We start from the raw sequence: 19,069 nt of genomic DNA, 5'->3' as shown, positions 1-19,069 counted from the left end.
TTTAGGAGGAAAGGCAAATACAGTTATGTTCTTAGGAGATGCATGTGAAAGCATCAACTTTTATGCATTATAGGAGATTTGTTTTAAACATTTTCCCAGTTATTCCAATGCATAAAGAATGCTTCAATCCATCAGCACAATCAAGAGGATCATCCTTGATGGAGACCTTGAAGCTGAAATATCTATTCCATGTGTGACTGGAAAACACTTCTGTGATAGACAGAAGAATGTAGGTGCCAAACCAAAAGCACAGCTATTAATTAAAACTAATCTAAGGAACTTTTAGTCTACATAGGCTTTTAAAAAAACATTTTTATTGAAGATAATTCTAATTACTGTGAAGATTTTTAAAGCTGGTACTGAGGTTTTCAAAGGTATCTGAAGAGAAAGAAAACAGCTGCTTTTTATTCAAACCTAAGAGAAGCTGCTGGGAACACTGGCTTGGAGACCTTAGAATTTTGCTCATTCACATTTCTACATAAAGCTCTTTTTAAACGTTGAGCACCTTTTCAATAGAAGTAATTTATTTAATAATTTAATTGTAGATTAAGAACAGGCCCCCCCCCAAGCATTCAATGTAATTAATTCAGTAAAGGTAATAGCAGAGGAAAAAAAGTTGCACAATATTCCCCAGGGAGAAACCAACATGATTTGTAAAAATTATTATAATAATGCAGCAGTGGTAGATAGGAATAGTGCAATAATAAACTTGAAAAACAGCTGCTACAGTTAAATGATCCCAAATAACTGCACTAAGCAGCAGAATGTCAACTGCACCTGTACCCCCAAGCAGCAGAACAGCAAAGGGTGCTTTGTGCTGACCTGATCATTAGCTCAGGGAAGAGAACAATTATCCAAGGCAACAAAGAAGGAGAAGGTTAAAGACATCACCTCTTCCAGATTGGCCATGCACATGACATACAGCTTGGATGGGAAGGGGAAAGGCAACGGGAACCGATTGCTTTCGCTTCGCTGCGTGTGAGTGGCCAGCGAGTGCCGCAGGGAACCTCTGCCGATCCCCAGGCAGCCGTCGGTGACAAGGACAACCTGAGAGGAGAGAGGATTGAGGAGTAAAGACACGTTTCTGTCAGCAGAGGGCAACCACACACCAACGCATCCCACCAGCCTGCCCAGAAGCAGGAAATCCCTGCTCCCACGCGGATTTCCTCCTCTGAGCCAGGGAAAGAGCAGACACGAGCAGGGAAATAAATGGTTGAGGAACTGGAGCATCTCTCTGATGAGGAAAGGCTGAGAGAGCTGGGGCTCCTTAGCCTGGAGAAGGCTGAGGGGAGACCTTATTAATGCCTGCAAGTATCTAAAGGGTGGGTGCAAGGAAGATGGAGCCAGACTCTTCCCAGTAGCTCCCAGTGACAGGACGAGGGGCACAAGCTGGAACACAGGAAGTTTAAATTAAACATAAGAAAAAACTTCTTTACCATGGGGGTGCCAAGGCACTGGCACAAGGGGGTTGTGGAGTCCCCTTCTCTGGAGATATTCAAAACCCACCTGGGTGCAGCCCTGTGTGATGTGCCCTGAGGGATCCTGCTTTGGTGGGGGACTTGGACTGGGTGCTCTCTAGAGGTCCCTCCAACTCTGATCATTCTGTGATTCTCTAAAAGCAACCAAGTGCTGCTGGGCTCAGGAACTCCAGGTTTATTTTCAGATGGAAATGAAAGCCCTTTTTTTATCTGCAGAATCTGAAGGGCAACCCACCTTCCACTGGAAGTCACAGAAGCCCCAGTTCATGTAGTATTAATGACTCCAGTTCTTTGCAAACAACAGCTGCATGATGCTCACATTTTGCAGCAGAACTGTTAAAGCAAAAATATCCATTCTTCCATGCAGCTGTGTCCAAAGTTCCCCCTTGTAAGGCCCTGCACTAATAGGTTACACCAAGCACTCTCACCATCTACATTCAGCTGAGACCCACTCATTTCCAGAGTAGTAAAACACCTGCTCTTCCAACACTGCAGGCATTTTTTTTTGGCTGAGAGGCAAGACAAATCAAATCCAACTGAAACTCAATATATATCCCCCTGTGCCCAGCTTTGTTTTCTCTCTTCATCCTCTGTCTCTGCAGTTTCCACCTCAACTTTTGCTCACCTGTAACATTTCCTGCACAGTCCATTTCCCACTGCCTTCCATCACCTGAAGTTCCAGTAAAACAATCCATGACACAGATGAGAGACCAAACTGCTGAGGTGTAATCTACACCTGGTTTTTACATCTTTCTATAGTTCTCTGCTTTGAATGTCTGTGTCTTTTATCACTGTTACACTATGGAGCATTACCCTGGCAATCAACCTCTCTCCTTTTTCTCCTCAGGGAATGCTGCATGACAGAGCTTCCCAGCTCTGCAAAATTACTGAACTTCAGTCCTAACCCAAAGAGGAACAGGCTCTTAAGTGTCTCAGAGAACTGAGGGCTAAAAGCAGAATTTGCCATCAGAGGCAGCAAATCCAGAAGGCTGAGAGCTGCAAGGGCTTGGCAGGAGTGTGTGGGTGCCTGGTTAGGGAAAGAAGACATCAACACCCACCCAGCTGCAGTCCCAAGCTCTTGGTTGAGACCTGGAATGGTTACAGGCCCTGGAAATCATCAGGTACCAGAGAAGAAATGCACTTTTTCTGCATCCCTTCCAAACCAACTGAGGCTCCTGGGAGAGAAGATTGCATCCAGACTGAATGTCAGTCCTCCAGAACAGTGCTCTGGGGTCAGGTTTTATAATCCACTGCAATAACAGACTGGAGAGGAAGCATTCTGCTTTGCTGCTGCTGAATATCCAACAAAGACTCCCTTCTGTTCATCTCCCAGATGTACCCAAACAACTCTTTGTCTTCCTGTGCCTGAGAGAATTCAGTTTCCCAACTGCATTTACATTTCCTGCTGGAGCTTACAAGGAGTAGTAAGTACACACTAGATCTTAAGGAGAGTGATTATGAGTGGTACCTGGCAAGGAATTGCTGCTCCCCATTCCTGCTGGACAATATTGCAAACCCCCAGCAGAGCTGACTCTAAACAGGTTTTGTCATAATCATCCATGTTACTCAGGGCTTCCTGTAACAAAAAAAAGACAAACAAACAAAAAAACAACTCCTGTCATTGCTGGGTGAAATATTGCTACAAGGAAACAGAGAAGAGTTCTTCAGGGTTCTGTTTGCTTTGCATTTTAACACAATGCAAACTGCTGGGCTCTGAAATGTGATGTGGCAAGTTTGGAAAAAAAAAATAAAAAATCTAAGAACTAGTGGATGGTATTGTGAGGCAGCAACAAAAGCAGACTTACAATATTGTAAACACAGTTTTTTCAGAGGAAAAAAAAAAATCTTTTGCATATCTCAAAGAAGCAATAAAGTAAAAACTTGAAGCAATGTCTAACGTGAAACACTGAGTTTAGAAAATCCTCCCAGGTGTCAGAGAGCAACTTTAACTTGTCAGTGATTCAGAAGCAACTCCTGACACCTCAGTGCTTTTGTGGGTCTGGCACCCTACCTGCAGCGTGTTGTAGTCTCTTGTAAAGGGCACCATCAGCTCCCAGAGAGAGGAAAACACCACCAGGGCCGTGAACTCCAGCTTGTAGTTGGTCGCCATGTGCTCGAAGAGCATGGTCAGCCCGTGGACTGCCAAATGTTTTCTCTGGTACTCCTCGGAACCCTCCACCGACACCGGCCGGGTCATGGAGAGCGACACGTCCATCACCACCACCGTCGGCATGATGATGATGATGATAATGATGATGATGATGATGATGATGATGATGATAATGATAATGATGATGATGATGATGATGATGATGATGATGATGATGATGATGATGATGATGATTGATGATGATGGAGCTGCTCCTCTGGGCTACAGCCACGGAGAAGGGGGATGCCCTAAGGGGAAGGAAAAGGTCCCGCAGGGTTATGGAAGCGGCAGTGCTGAGGCTCGGCCTCTCCCCCTCACCCCGCCAGGCAGCAGGGAAGGAGGAATTCCCCTCTCGCCCTCTTCACACGAGGGAGTTTGGGGGGGAATTTAGGGCAGATTTAAGCCGCCAGAGCCGCTCCCGACGCGCACGCAGCGTCTCCGATCGGCTCCTCAGGCCCGGGAATGGAGCGCGGCCCGGGCTGAGACTCGAGGGGGGAAAAGGGAGCGGTGGGGACACCCCGAGGGCCGAAGAGCTCTCTCCCGAGCCCCCTCCGCTCCCTCCCGAGATTTTCTCCTCAGCGGGGTCTGATCCGCAGCCCCCCGGGGGTCTCCGGGAGGTGAGAGAAGAGGGGGAAGGGAAACGGTGTGGCTCACCCCGCCCTGCCGCCATGGGTCCGGCGCTCAAAGCGTCCCCCCCGGAACGCGAGGGCCGAGGCGGGAAAGGGCCGGGAGCAGCTCCAGAGAGCCCCTCAGGGGGCATCATTTCCACACACACAAAAAGGCTGTAGCTATGGGGGAAAAAAACCAAAAAAACGGTATTTTCCTCACTAAAAGCAGGAGACATAGATGATGGAAAGCCGTTCCGTTAGATGCCGGTACTGCGGGGAAGGACTCAAGAGAAAGAAAGGGTTTGTGGAAGTGTCCCTGTGCATCTCCTCCTCCTCATCATCCTCCTCCTCTTCCTCCCAGCTCTGCAAATCTGAGGGGAAGGGTGAGGAAGTTCACTGAACTCTTTCTCAAGGACGTACCCCTGTGAAGCTGTCCACTGAAACAACAGTTTGCTGTGAAAGTTCTCAAATCATTGTTTTCTATCTCCCCTCAGTACCTCTGCTGGGTGGATTTTTGTGACCATTTTAGCCAGGGCTCTTATTCCTCCATCTGCAAAGCTGCACTGGAGTGCCACGAGCAAAAAGGAGCCACATCCTCAGGCTGTTCTGCCAGAGAGGAACCAGGCCCTGCACAGCCCCTTCTGCCTCCGTGGCTGTTGTAGAGGAGCTGAGGGGATTTTTCCAGGAATGAGTTTTAAACCTCCCTCTGGCATTGCTGAGTGGCCTCCTCTTGTGGCAAAGAAGAGCAGAGCTGCTTGTCTGGGCTGTCAGCCCTATGAGGTGCCTGAGGAAAAGGACTTGGGGGTGCTGGTGGATGAGAAGCTCAAGATGAGCCATCAGTGTGCACTTCAGCCCAGAAAGCCAACCAGATCCTGGGCTGCATCAGGAGAAGGGCCAGCAGCTCAAGGGAGGGGATTCTCCCCCTCTACCCTGCTCTCCTGAGACCACACCTGGAGTCTGAATCCAGTTCTGGAGCTCCTATTACAAGAGATGGAGGTGCTGGAGTGTGTCCAGAGGAGGGCCATGAGGATGCTCAGAGGGCTGGAGCACCTCTCCTGTGAGGAGAGACTCAGAGAATTGGGTTTATCCAGTCTGGAGAGGAGAAGGCTCCAAGGAGACCTTATTGTGACCTTCCAGTATCTGAAGGGGCTGCAGGAAAGCTGGGGAGGGACTTCTGAGGCTGTCAGGGGGTGATAGGACATGGGGGATGGATTCAAACTAGAGGTGGGGAGACTTAGATTGGAAGTTAGGAAGAAGTTCTTCCCCATGAGGGTGGTGAGACCCTGGCACAGGTTGCCCAGAGAGGGGGTGGGAGCCCCATCCATCCCTGGAAGTTTTTAAGACCAGGCTGGAGAGGGCTCTGAGCAACCTGATCTGGTGGGAGGTTCTGATCCATGGCAGGGGTTTGGAACTGGATGATCTTAAAAGTCCCTTCCAACCCTGAAAATTCTGTGATTCTATGAAAATGAAGAGCTACATGCAAATTGCCTGGTTTAGGACCACTGCTCCGTGCAGAGGTGCTGAGTGATTTACCTGGGCTGCTCCCTTCCCCAGCTCCTGGGAGAATGATGCAGGTTTCATGGCTTGGTGCTCTCATCTGGTAGTTTGTGCTGCAGATAATCAGCTGCCCTGGTCCTGAGAACAACCTGTGGCAGCACACAAAGATATTGGCTTCAGAGATAGATCCAAATCTATATGACACTATTTAATCTTCTTAATGACTGCAGGTATTACACTGGATTGGCCATTCCTCCAGTGATGTCCTTCACACCTGACCCCCTCTTGTATTAGAACTTTGCCAGCTGAGGCTTTGTGACAATGGGATCATTTTCATCTGCATCTCCCTGCAACAGCATCTCCCACCTGGCTGTGAAGTGTCAAAGAAGCCTTCAGCACAACACCCAGCCCTTGGTACTCCTCTTCCTCTTGGGCAGCATCTTTGGAAGGTAAGCTGTGGAGCTTTGTTTGGTTGCTTCAGACTGGAACAGCCCAGGCAGTGAGAAAGGAGTGGATCAGGAGCTGACCTGTAAGAGGCAACAAACAAAACCAAAAAAAAGAAAAACTCAAAAAACCTGAAGCCTGAACCTAGATCTGTCTTTACTCATTTAAGTCCATTACTTCTTACTGCAAAATAGAAAAGCAGCCCAGCAGTGTTTAACAGTAAATGTCACCCACTCAGTGGGAAGTTGCAGTACTTGACTATTTACACCAGATTTTCTTTTGCAGGATTCAACTGTTTCACTCCTGATGCTTAAGATCAGACAGAAACTCCAATGGTGGAGATAAGTGCAAACTGCTGATAAGGGAAGTCTGCAGTGACTTCTAGAAACAGCTGATTTTTTTAACCTCTAGGAAATGCATTTACCACGGAGAAGACTGCTACACTGGAAAAGAATTTTCTTCTTGCTTGCCATAGTGTTGCTCCTCTCTCTCTATCAGCTCCAGCTCAGCCCCTCTGCCCTTCAGGCACCACACAGAGCCCCCCAGCCCCTGGGCCCTGTCAAAGTGACCTCCAGAGACCTCTCCAGCAACAAGACTGCCACGACAGGCAACATCACAGCAGCACCCCAAATAAAGCACTGTGTGTACGTGAATCCTGAGCCCTCTGTGCCCATCACAACATCACTGGATACACCACCACAGAGAGAAAATGGCAGTGAAAGCTACCCAGAGGGAAAGCCACCCCATGAATCCAAAGGAGAGTATCCCAAGGACCTGTTCAGCGTGGAAGAACGCAGGCAAGGGTGGGTTGTCCTTCACATCTTTGGCATGATGTATGTGTTTGTGGCCTTGGCCATAGTGTGTGATGAGTATTTTGTCCCTGCTTTGGGAGTGATCACAGAGAAGCTGGGGATCTCTGAAGACGTGGCTGGAGCCACCTTCATGGCAGCAGGTGGATCAGCACCAGAACTCTTCACCTCCCTCATAGGCGTCTTCATCTCACACAGCAACGTGGGCATCGGTACCATTGTGGGCTCAGCAGTCTTTAACATCCTCTTTGTCATTGGCACCTGTGCCCTCTTCTCCAGGGAGATTCTCCACCTGACATGGTGGCCCCTGTTTAGAGACATCTCCTTCTACATTGTAGACTTACTGATGCTCATCCTGTTTTTCCTAGACAGTGTCATCGACTGGTGGGAAAGCCTCCTTTTACTGACTGCCTATGCCACCTATGTGTTCACTATGAAACACAACGTGTCCCTGGAGCAATGGGTGAAGCAGGAGCTGAGCAAGAAGCTAAATGCTGTGCAGGCAACACCAGCAGAGCACACGAGGAAGGTTGGTGGCCTTGTTGTTGAGGGGGCGAGTTGGAAGTAATTTCTTGCAGCGTAAACCACAAAGAAAAAAACTGCATCTCCTTCAAAATGTTCAAACAAAAGCTCAGGATGCAGGTACTGGTCAATAATTATGGCTGTAAAATCAGGGTAATGCAATCTAGATAGTAGAGATTCTAAGAAATTAGAGAACACCACTAGAAGAGAGTTCCAGCCTTGGAACTACTGAAGATATCTGTTGTGGTCACTTACCTGCTTTCAAAGACCTGTGTGGGGTTTTGCTCACTCAGTTGTTGCAAAGAATTTTCCAAAATATCCAAAAAACCAGTCCTGCAGAGGCACACATTGTTAGTCTGGGAACACGACTGGAAAATTCTGTGTTAAATAGAGAATAATAAGAGGCACTGTCCAAGCCTCTTGCAGACAAGAAAAATACCTCTTTGCACCTTCCCTCACTCTCTGCTAGAAAATCAGGATACAGGTGTTTGGGGTGAAGTCTGCCTGTATCTGCAGGAATCATTTAAGGCCACTTTCAGGTACCTGAATCCTCACTGAGGAGCTGTGGGTAGAACCCTGCTTCTCTTGGAGGCCACATGGTTTTAAGGAGATGACCTGGCTGAGGCTTTTTCAGTGGCATCCAGGCACAGCCATTTGTGTTAGCTGTCCTTGCAGAGCTGTCAACAGTATCCTGACAAAGCAGGAGAAGCAGGAGTGGTGTTCAGTTGTTTTTGTTCTCACTTGCATGCAGAGGAGCAGTGGGGCAGCTGCAGCTGATGGAACAAAGAAGGCAGCAGATGGGAAGAAGCTGGAGGTAGGTCTAAGCAACTTCACAGGGAGATGAAGTTGTTGTATTTTAACCCCTCCCCATGTAAGGCTGGGAATAAAGGTGTTGACTTCTGTGTCAAAAAACCTGGACCAAATCCAGGTCGTGCAAAAAAAACCAAAACAAACAGGTGTGCTTGGCACAATGTCCACAGCTTACTTAAGAGGACACTTGGCTGAGTTGTGACCTCAAAGGAATTTTTGTAAAATTTAACAGACAGCTCAGGCTTCCCAAGAGGATTTAACTAGCTATTCATTTTATGCTTTAAACAGGCAAAAAGAAATTCAGAGTATGACTTTTCTTACCTGGTTTCATGGCTCATTTTCCTCCTGAGCTCCCAAAGCAAAGGCTGGTGGAGCCTGTCCTTACCCTTAGTGAACACTGAAGAGCTCTTTCCTCTGCTTCTGGTTAAACTGCTGACTCTTTTTCACTGCCTGATGCAGTGCTTCATGTCTGTGTAACATAGCAGGAGTTACTCAAATTGTTCCTTTATGCACTTAACCTACCTGTACTAATTATTGTGCAGTCAAAAGCTCTGGTGTTGACTACATGAACAGAGCACCAGAGCTTTTGAGCTAAGTCAGGACACTTGGCATGGCTGCAGCATTAGCTTTTAGCAGGATATAAATCTACACAGTTCTTAGCAAGGTCATGACTAAAAGCACTGCATGCTTTGATTATTGTAATTTATAAGAACATTGCATCAGTGCTGAGTCCCCATGACCCCACTGCACTTATCTAAGGATGGGCTGGCCTGGTACCCCAAGAGCTGTGAGAGGTGGGTACTGACAGCAACCCTGGGACCTGGAACACAGAGCCTGTTTATAATCCATGGGTTGGGGAGATCAAATCCCATAGAAATGCAACTCCCAGGGCAGAGGGGAACGAAGGGGGGAAATGTTTTGAGGAGAAAACTGCTCCTGACAGCTGCATTGTGCCTTTCCATAGCCTCCAGCAGCCTTACAGAGGGGCAGCAGCTCAGCCTCCCTACACAACAGCCAAATGCGCAGCACCATCTTCCAGCTCATGATCCACACCCTGGACCCCCTGGCAGAAGGTGAGTGAATGCTCCACCCCTGAGGGACTTGGGGTGTTGCAGTCCTGAGTGCAGAGAGCAGTTTAACTGGGAATGCAGTGTTTGTGTGTCAGGGAGCAGCAGCTCCTCCTTGAAATGCAGCCTGGAGTGCCAGAGGGGTCGGGGGGTCCCTCCAGTGCCAGGGATGTCCCCTTCCTGATCTCAAGGACAAACACCTCATATCCTCTGGCCCTGCCCTGTCCACTTTGCCTGTGACAAATTGGTTGCTGCTGTGGTGGCTGTGCTGCTGCTGGGGGGAGGATGAGGGCATGTGGAGCAGCTGCTGCTGCTGGGGAGCAGCATGAGTGAGAGGCTTCCTCCAGCTCACAGCATGTCACCTCCTCCTGCCTCTTCTTAACTCAGCCTTGGAGCAACAGCATTCAATGCTCACTACATTTCTTGTTCAACCTGATAGCCTCATTTATAACAGGGAAATGAACACAGGGAGACCTCCTTACCTATGCACCTTCCCAGCTGTGCACACAGCTCCTCACAAGGCATACACCTGAGGAGGGAAAAGAAGTTAAAACCCTTGAAGAAATTGTCTTTCTGACAGTGGTTAAAATCCCAGCTGAGATCTAAAACCACTCAGCAGGTTCCAGTTATGATGGTTGGGCAATCTGCATGTGCTTTACACCAGCACACTGACTAAAACAACCCTGTGCTATCATCACTACCACAGGAAACTGGACCCACAGCACTTTGCAGGTAGTGGGGCACCTCCCCAGGGCCAAGGGCTGATCAGCTCTGGACTAGGACACCTCTAAACTACCCAGGGGGCAGAGACACCACATCTCCAGACAGACCCAGGGTCTTTGTGTACAAACTTTTAGCATCCTGCTTTGTATCAGCTTGAAGCCAAACTGTGGAGGTTCATTTTGCAAGAAGTAGTGAAGCATATTGAAAAGATAGGTTTTTATATTTTCTTCCCTAGCTCAGCACATGTCCCACCCCTCCACTGCCCTACTTGTTCTAAAGAGATTACCTGTTGTCCATTCAAGAAGAGATTGAAGCTAAGCAGATCAACACCTCTCATGTCTGTCACAGAGGTTACAAAAAGGACTCTCCAGATCAGAATCCCAGCTGCACAAACTGATTGAGGGAACAAAGAAAGCTTGATAAGGACAGCAAGACAGAAAAGTGTCCACTTTGATAGATTTTAGTGAAGGCACCCATCATATTACTACCAGCAGCCTAACAAGGGCCAGATTCATCACAGTTTGCTCTATTGCTCTTCCTTTCTGTAAGCCCTGAAATATGGTATCAACAACACAAGAATAAAACCAAAAACTTACAAGAGGCCATGATGCCACTGCCTTTAGCATCAGAAAGTACCATACCTAGGGGACTGCTGCCTCTCAGAAACCCTCCAGCACCTTCCCATCCACCCTGCACCTCTAAATATCTTTGTGCAGCATCTGCCCACCCCAGGCTGATGTCCTCAGCTTGGTGAAACCCTGGGACCTCAGCTGAAGCTGTGGGGACCTGAGGTTACCAGCTCCAGTGCTGCCCTAGCCCAGAGCTCACTGCCGGGGGGGTTTCAGGGCAGTTGCAAACCCCTGGCCCTGCTAAAGCAGCTGGTAGCGCCCCGACTTGTGATAACTGAAGAAATGGGACTGGGGAACTTCTCTGAAAGTCAACTTTCCCTCCTTCCTGCCAGGCAGAGCCTGAGCGCCTGTACTCGGCAGCCACTAGATGGGAGTGTGACCATGGGTACCGCAGCCTCATGCTCACAGCAGGGACGATGCGAGGCTGAGCTACTGTCTCTCCAAGTAGTTGGGTTTTTTTCAGACTTTTTACTATAATAATGCTACTGAGTGTATTAAGTTCAGAATGGTTCATTTCTGTTCGTTTGAGATCTTCTTCATGGGGAAGGTTTCCTTATTTAAGTTCTTTTCTCTGTCTAAAGGAGACTTGGGGTTTACTTCAGAAGTTCAAATATTTACATTGCATCCTAACTTAAAATTTTGAAAGAATATTTTCTTTTCAAAGTGACTAAAAACAAACAAACAAACAAAAAACCAACAAAAAACCCCAAAACAAAAAGCTGGTCTTTTCTCCACTTTGTCAAAGTGTGCAGAAGCAGAGCCTGAGATCTTTTCGAGATCTTGTCAAGCTCTTCCAACACCAGAGGGAGCTGTGGGGCAATGGAAGGGAATAAGAATTTTGGAAAACCTGAGGCTCGTTTCTGAGCCTTCAGTTTCATAATCGGATTAGTCTTTAAACTCCAGTCATACAGGGAAGAAGACAGAAACCTACTTTTACTTTTGAATGAAGAGAAAGGCTCCAGCAGCAAGGTTGTCAGAGCTGTCTGCTCTCAGCATGTCCCAGTTAACCAGCTAAGGATTGTGGAAATGAGAGCAGCCCAGAGCAGCTGGCAGTGCTGCAGAACAGAGCTGAGATAGAAGACTGAAGGCAGCTACGGTTTCTCCTTGCTTCATTAGCATTCAATCACTCCTCTTAAGAGAACAAAGATACCAAGGGGCAAAAGGAAACATGAAATTATTTTTTTTTTTACTTCTACTTTTATACAGCGGAATCTACAAATCCTCCTACGTGCCAAATTTTAAAGAAAAAAATAATCCTTTCTGCTGTTCATGTAAGTCCTGTTAGATTAAATGAGAGAGCCAAAGAATTAATTAAACAGCCAGAGCAAAACTCAGGGTAGGAACTCAGCTGCCACCTTTAGTGCAGCCTGGATGCTGTCAATCCACAGGACAAAAATCTTCCTGAAGATCACCTCAGGGCCCCTGGACACAGGCAGGGACTGCAGTCCCCAGGGAGGAGGCAGCACCACAGACCCCCATGCAGCACACACTGCCCTGCCCTCCTACCTCCCCAGTGCTGACCACAGATCTGCCCAGCTTAGAGCCACCTCTTCCTCCAATCTCAGCCCATCCTGCATGAAACGTGTGTCAGAGGAATTAGCAGCTTTCAAAATGAAGCTGATCTCATGAGAACTGGAGAGTGGCCTGGACCTAATCTGTTTATCCTGACAGAGATGCTCAGAGGCTCCACTGGGGTCGGCTGCAGCCCAGGGAAGGGCAGGAAGCCAGGAGCTCCAATTTATATAATCTCTTCCAGGCTGAGCCTGACCGCCCTGACCCTGCTGACAGAAGCTTTTGCAACAGCTTCTGGTAAAAGCTGAACAGAAAAGATGCATTGCCCAGTGGTTAGAGGAGACTTGGAGCAAAAGGTCACCTCTTCATTGCTCTGCACCAATGGGCATGATTATGCTTAGCATCAGCAGAGCAGGAGCAAAGCAAAGTGCTTCCCATCCCTTCCGGTGGACTTTGGGTTTGACAAGGAGCATGGGAGAGTCAGGCTCTGTGGTGCCCCCCAGCCTTTGGAAGGAGAAGAGCTCATCATTCCATCTCTCTTCATCTTTTCTAGCAGCCAGTGGAAATCCCACTAGGTGAGAAATGTTTGTCTGACAGCAACAGGAACCACACCAGAGCAGGATTTGTTCCCAGAAGCCCCAATGTCTGAGCCAGTCCCAGTTATTGGGCTTTTACCAGAGGCTGCTGGTTTTCACAAGGTTCAGCTTAGAACAGCAGCTCTGCCTGCATGGCTCAGGGGCCCAGCCCTGCTACTTCTATTAACTCAGCATCATGGTGATGACTACAGTGACAGGGCCATGCCCTTGAGGCAAATGACAGCAGCACATTCTGGCTGCACAGTTGACAGTACAGTAGATTAAATCAGTGTGATCAAACTATCAGAGGAAATTAATTTACAGCTTCACACACAAGCCCAGCACAGCCAATTTCTTACGGCTACTGCCCATGTGCAAACCCTGTGTCACTCAGCTCAGTCTCTGGGCAGGCAGTTGCCTACCCATCACCTGCCTCTATCAGCCTGATACAGATCAGAGCAAATCAGGCTTTTCAGTCAGCAGCTGACTTGCTCACTGTCAGGGAGAGCAGGAGTTCAGCTATTTGAGCACAACACCTAGCTACAAAGACACACCGTTTCACCTGTAAACCAAACCAACCAACCAAAAAGGCAGAGAAGTGGAATACAAAAGATTTGTTATTTTTCCTTACCATCAGTAAGCAGCACAGTGAAGCCTCTTCAGCAGCCACGTGACAGAAGGAAGGTGTCATTTTTAGCTTGCACATAATCTAGCCTGAAAAAAATAATAGTCCTTTGGGAACAAAATGACATTGCATTGAAACTCCTCCTTTGTTCTCTCTGCATTTGCTTTCTATGAAGTACAGATAAACCCCATATTACTGAACTGGAAAGGATTTATCTCCCCCCTAGATTCTCTTTTTCAATAGGAAAGTATTAGTTACATGCCAAGTTGCTGGCATAATTGCCATAACACTGAGCATTAAAATACAACAACTAACAGCAGCCAAAACCCTAGAGCTACAGCCAAAAAGACAACTCACAGGTCAGTGTTGAATGCAGCCTGTGCAAGAGGAATAGCACAAGAGTGTGTGTGTGTGTGTGTGTGTTGGGGGGAGGCACATAAAGGAGGGTTTTGCAGAGCTGACAGCTGCTGAAAAATGAAACTTTCCTGACCCACAGCAAAATTTAAAGACAGAGTGGACATGATGAGCACCATAACCAAGGCCAAAGTAGAGGCTCCGAATGGACAAGGATCAAAACCAGAAGGTGAGTGCAAGAAGAGTCAAGAGATTTGCTCTGCAGTCCCTCACCTTCCCAGCACTCAACACCCAAGGGCTGGCAAAGAAACACTACGGTCAAACACAGATTTTCTGTTATTCCTGGTCACAGATGGCTGCTGTAACAACACAGCAAACATCAATTGATGCATGGTAAAAGTGGGCAATAAAAGCCATCCCCACAGGAGGGGTTAGGGAGATAGCATCCAAACAGAGCCTGCTGCAAGGATGGAGTGTAAATTGCCAGCAGAAGGGTAGGAGAGGGGAAGTCAGGTCATTAGACAGCAGTTGTGAGCTGCTGATCTTCGGGAGACCCTGCAAATGAGATGTCAATCTAAACAAAGTACCTTCATTTTAGCCAGGAAATTTGGCACATTTACAGAAGAGCCTGGAAGATTCCTCCAGAAAAAAACCACACTGATTCCATCTCTGCCAACTCTAAGGATCTCTGCATACTCCCTTTTCTTTTAATAGGTTTGATTTTTTTTCTATATCACTACTGATCCACAGGCTTTCTGAGCTGGTTCCCAGGTAGCAGCTGGCCTGTGCTGTCAGTGGGGCTGGAGTGTCTGGCACACAAACAACATTCTGTGGGCAAGTTCCCACCTCTAGCAGCACTTTCCCACAGCACAGCACTCACCTGAGCACCTCACAACACTGAGCCTCAGCTGTCTCAACGAGACCAAACTGGAGGAGTACACAGTTTAACAAACAAAGAAATTCTTGCTGCAGCTTACCAGCTCCACACTGACTTCACTGAATGGTGAATTTTTACTCCCTGCCACAAATTTTGTTGGTTCATAGGTAAGGCCTGAATGTCCCAAAAAGGTTATCACTGTCCCACTTTGAAAGCATCCCACGTGAAAGCCTGGTCTCAGAAATCCCAAAGAGCACCCACTGAGAAAATGCATCCCTGAAAATCTCCCCTCTGCACTTGCTCCCTAGTGCAGTCGTGAGGCTGCAATGTACCCTGTTCAGAGCAAGATACCCTGTAACACCCCACCCTGGAAAAATTCCTGGGATAACATGATCCTACTGACTTGACAGGATGGAGGGGATCCCCCAGCTTAAACTGCAGCAGTCTGAAAAGGGCCCTTGCTGTGGCTGAACAGAGAACCAGGCTCCCTCTCACCTCAGCATTTTCCATATTTCTACACTTTTTTTTCTGCACAGTTTTCTGTGTCCCTCTTGGCTATGCAGGTTAACAGAGGAACAGCACAGAGGACACTTGTATGTCAGCACTTTCCTATTTGCATTTGAACACTTACCAAGTGATTAAAGTCTGGCAGCACCTAACAGATATTTCTCAGAAGTCTTGAAGAGTATCAGTTCCCTGGGAATGCTGTGCTCCAGTAGAAAAAAGTGGAAAGCAAAGCTTTACATCCTTCCTGGCTTCTAAGGATGGCTTAAAAAAGATCTTCAGAATCCAGACTGAAACTGAGATATGCTCAGGAGTAGTAGATCAGATAATTAGCATTTCCCTGTTGTTACTCTTGTGCTTTTTACAGCAGTTTCAGACAGAAGGTCACAGGAGCATCAAGGTATTGTTCTCTGCTGGGTGGGCCAGCTCTGCCTGGCTTTTACTCATCACAGTCCTCAGGAGTCAGAGAGGACAAACCTGGGCAGGCAGAGTGGGTTCAGCACAAAATGCCATATGTTCTTGTGGAGAGCTCAAACCTGATGCTAAGATGACTAAAACCAGATTTCTTTCTTATCACTTCAAGCAGAAGAGGAGAAGAAGGCATCCAGCAGCATTCAGGTAACTCCTGCCAGTGACTCTGAACTCAGCCAAGACAAACAGAAGGCAGACACACCACAGGATGGACAGGTATTTAAATCAGCATTGTAGGCATTCAATTTCTCCTCAAATGGCTCTTCTGAGGTCAGAGGGATACTTGAACATAAGGGAAGATTGGAGTATTCTGTGTTAATCTGTACAAACTTCTTGTTTCCTAAAACTTCCTTTCAACTGGTGTCATATTCAGCTCTATTCTGATGAAGCAAGGTTCAAAAAGAGACAGTAAATGTTTCATTTGTGTCAGAAATCCATCTAAAAATTGGTTCTAGCTAAGGGACAGAAGTTAGCTAACATAATACAAGTGCTGAGATATGGTAAACCAGGATTTTGTCCTGAGGGCTGTGGCTGCCCTTATCCACACTACAAATGTGACCTCTGCCAAGGTGAGGCCATGGTGAGCAGTGCACTAAATATTGCCTTTGTTTCTCTCCTGGTCTACAGCCCTCTTCAGGCAGTGATACCTCAGAAGACAGCAGCTCTGAGGAAGACAGTGATGATGACAGCACAGATGATGATGAAAACGATGAGCCATTATCTCTTGAATGGCCAGAAACTAGGAAAAAACAAGCAATTTACCTTTTCCTCTTTCCCATTGTCTTCCCTCTCTGGAGCACTATACCTGATGTCAGAAACCCAGTAAGAATCTATCTTCCTTCTGCTACTGGATTCATTAACTGAACTATAGATTCCCACTCAGCAAGAGCCCCCAGTTCTATTTTTCCATACCTAAAGTCTTTGCATACTTGAAGTGCTGATAATGCCACAGGGAGTGGGACAGGATCCCCCACTGCAGCACAGGGTGGTTCCAGAGACTGAATTTAATAAACCAGAAAAGACTTTCAAGTACTGGTCATCTCCTCAGGCTGACAAAACCAAATACAACTGGAGAGACCAGGGGCTAGCTTAAAGCAACTGATTAAAGTGAAGTGTCTCAGGTGAATTATTTTCTTTGAGGATTGTCAGTTTTTCTGAAAATTCATCTTTTTCTTTTCCAACTTGATTTTAGGATTCAAAAAAATTCTTTGTCATCACGTTTTTTGGAGCCATCATCTGGATTGCTGTGTTCTCTTACCTCATGGTGTGGTGGGCTCACCAGGTGAGAGGTTTATTTTCTCTCTGTGAGTAAGACCATTTCAGAGCAAGTGGATGGAGAAAGAGAGAGGAGGAACAACATCACTGTGGCATTTTATCTGATAAATTACAGCTGCAGTCATCCATCAAAACAGTAGAAACTTTGTTTGTTAGAACCCAAAAGGGAATTTTCATTTCATTCTTTTCGATTTGAAGAGGGTCATTCTTTTTTGAGAGCTTCCAAGGGAATTTGTGCACCAGTGAAAAGGAAAGTGCTGTCAAGATTTATCTTCATACTGTCTTTTTGTTGATGAATGCTTCTGTGCAGAACATAACTATCCCTTACCTAATTATAATTCTAGGAAAACACAGGTTCTGATTCTGGAAGCTGCTAAATGATCTCAGCTCCCATTGCCTTAATGATCATTGGGCATTCTGGGAAGTAATACTTTGCATCTTGTAGAATCAGACACAATTTGTATTTAGCAATAGATTGCACATTCTCTGTCTAGTTGATCAAGCCATAAATCCACAGATTGTCATTTCCCAAAGCTCTTGGATCACGCAGAACTGATGTTAAATTTGGAGAGGGAACTGTAGGAGACATCCAGAAGAGGTAAACTTGGGACAGAAGAATGAGATGTGCTCTGACTTGACCTTCCTTGGTCCTGGCAACACTGTGATCAGCTGCCCTCTGCTACAGAGTGAATCTGAGATCAATGCACATAGTGAAATTTAACTTCTTAATCCTATGAAAAAAGCTACTAAGTTTAAGGGATTAAAATATTTTCACTCACTTATGGCATGAAAGCTGAGACTGCACAGAATGCTTAAATCCCGAGTTCTAAAACTAACAACCCTACCTGAGTTTCTTTGTGTTTATCAGGTTGGTGAAACAATTGGGATCTCTGAGGAAATCATGGGGTTGACCATACTGGCAGCAGGAACCTCAATCCCTGACCTCATCACCAGTGTCATTGTAGCACGGAAAGGCTTAGGTGACATGGCTGTCTCCAGTTCTGTAGGCAGCAACATCTTTGATATCACTGTTGGGTGAGTATGAGAGATGCTTTTCTTCTGAAATACAAAGCAAGCTGGGTTGATTCCTAACAGGGTCTTAGTTATTTTCATTTTAGCTGTAATTAAATGAAGGTGACCTGGACAAGTTGCCTTTTTTTTTTTTTTTTTTTTTTTTTTTTAACCCAATCTAGTCAGGAAAGACAGATTTTTATAACTTAGTTCAAAGTGAGCATTAAGTTGCACAGCTTAGGTCACTGAGATAATGCTAAGTAGCTCAAAACAGAAGTACCACGATCTTCACCTAATTCTGAATCAACAGAAAATTACAGATTTTTCAAGTAAAAACCACAGCAATCCTCTGGCTAATGACAAAGATTTACAGAGAAGATTCTTAGCCAGCTACTCCAACATTCAGATCCCACTAAAACAAGGCTCAGTATCTGTGTCTGTAGCTCTTATCAATAAAGCATCAGGACTTAATTTTTTATGAGAGTTGCAGACACTTAATTCACAGGTACTATTTCAAAAACACTTTTAGATTCCTAGATTGCATTATGATGGTGCAAGTATTAGCTAAATGCAGGTTTTGACATAAACATCAATTTTAGATTTATGCTAAGTGCAATCATGCAGTTTTTCCTCTTTAACAGTTTAGAAAAATTGCTTAGTTCTGATGCTGAAAATGAAATGCCTTAAATTATTTATTTAAATTTCTTTTTCTTTACTTACAGTTTGCCTGTTCCTTGGTTCCTTTATTCTGTCATCAACGGCCTCAGTCCAGTTGCAGTCAGTAGCAATGGTTTGTTTTGTGCAATTGTTCTCCTTTTTCTCATGCTCCTATTTGTGATTATCTCAATAGCTGCATGTAAATGGAAAATGAACAAACTGCTGGGGCTCACTATGTTTGGTCTTTATTTTGTGTTTTTGATCATCAGTGTGATGCTAGAAGACAAGATAATATCCTGCCCAGTATCTGTATGACATCTGGACACTTCAGTATCTGTGTAAGCATACATCAAAATCAAAAGGAGTTTAAGGTAGCAGCAATTGTTCTACTGAAAAAAAAGCAACCAGAATTGTAACAGTCTGAGAATAACATATCTTTAACATTCTAAACAAATAAATCTCAAGTGGTTTC

General features: G+C 46.1%; 2 protein-coding genes and 1 long non-coding RNA gene across 5 annotated transcripts in view; 1 reads left to right on the top strand and 2 right to left on the bottom strand.

Moving 5' to 3' along the window:
- Nucleotides 1-8,730, bottom strand: part of INTS14 (integrator complex subunit 14) — a 15,618-nt gene extending 6,888 nt beyond the window's left edge. The window contains exons 1-6 of one of the 2 annotated variants that reach the window (XM_071754155.1): nucleotides 7,763-8,730; nucleotides 6,099-6,259; nucleotides 5,769-5,881; nucleotides 3,490-3,875; nucleotides 2,947-3,054; nucleotides 892-1,047 (exon numbers count right to left, since the gene is read on the bottom strand). In XM_071754155.1, the coding sequence (XP_071610256.1) occupies nucleotides 892-1,047; nucleotides 2,947-3,054; nucleotides 3,490-3,711 (486 nt within the window). In that variant the 5' untranslated portion in view covers nucleotides 3,712-3,875; nucleotides 5,769-5,881; nucleotides 6,099-6,259; nucleotides 7,763-8,730. Of the gene's footprint in view, nucleotides 1-891; nucleotides 1,048-2,946; nucleotides 3,055-3,489; nucleotides 3,876-4,281; nucleotides 4,341-5,768; nucleotides 5,882-6,098; nucleotides 6,260-7,762 lie in introns of those variants that run through there. The other variant, XM_071754156.1, reaches the window with a different exon arrangement.
- SLC24A1 (solute carrier family 24 member 1) lies at nucleotides 6,005-19,069 on the top strand. Of its 2 annotated transcripts, XM_071754153.1 has the most exons (10): nucleotides 6,005-6,181; nucleotides 6,462-7,514; nucleotides 8,259-8,321; nucleotides 9,282-9,390; nucleotides 13,945-14,031; nucleotides 15,770-15,870; nucleotides 16,282-16,476; nucleotides 16,847-16,936; nucleotides 17,798-17,964; nucleotides 18,663-19,069. In XM_071754153.1, the coding sequence occupies exons 2-10, from the start codon at nucleotides 6,591-6,593 to the stop codon at nucleotides 18,910-18,912; spliced, it is 1,986 nt and encodes a 661-aa protein (XP_071610254.1). In that variant the 5' UTR covers nucleotides 6,005-6,181; nucleotides 6,462-6,590; the 3' UTR covers nucleotides 18,913-19,069. The 2 variants fall into 2 exon arrangements, with proteins under 2 accessions (XP_071610254.1, XP_071610255.1); XM_071754154.1 differs by lacking the exon at nucleotides 6,005-6,181 and having other exon boundaries at nucleotides 6,382-7,514.
- Nucleotides 8,764-11,900, bottom strand: LOC139800744 (uncharacterized). Its single transcript, XR_011727899.1, has 4 exons — nucleotides 11,674-11,900; nucleotides 10,394-10,500; nucleotides 9,867-9,913; nucleotides 8,764-8,786 (listed from the first exon to the last, which is right to left on the bottom strand). It is a non-coding gene; the product is annotated as an uncharacterized lncRNA (long non-coding RNA).

The sequence above is a fragment of the Heliangelus exortis genome, chromosome 11 (assembly GCF_036169615.1).
Source record: "Heliangelus exortis chromosome 11, bHelExo1.hap1, whole genome shotgun sequence".
Classification (NCBI taxonomy): Eukaryota; Metazoa; Chordata; class Aves; order Apodiformes; family Trochilidae; genus Heliangelus; species Heliangelus exortis.
This window is presented reverse-complemented; position numbering and strand designations above follow the sequence as displayed.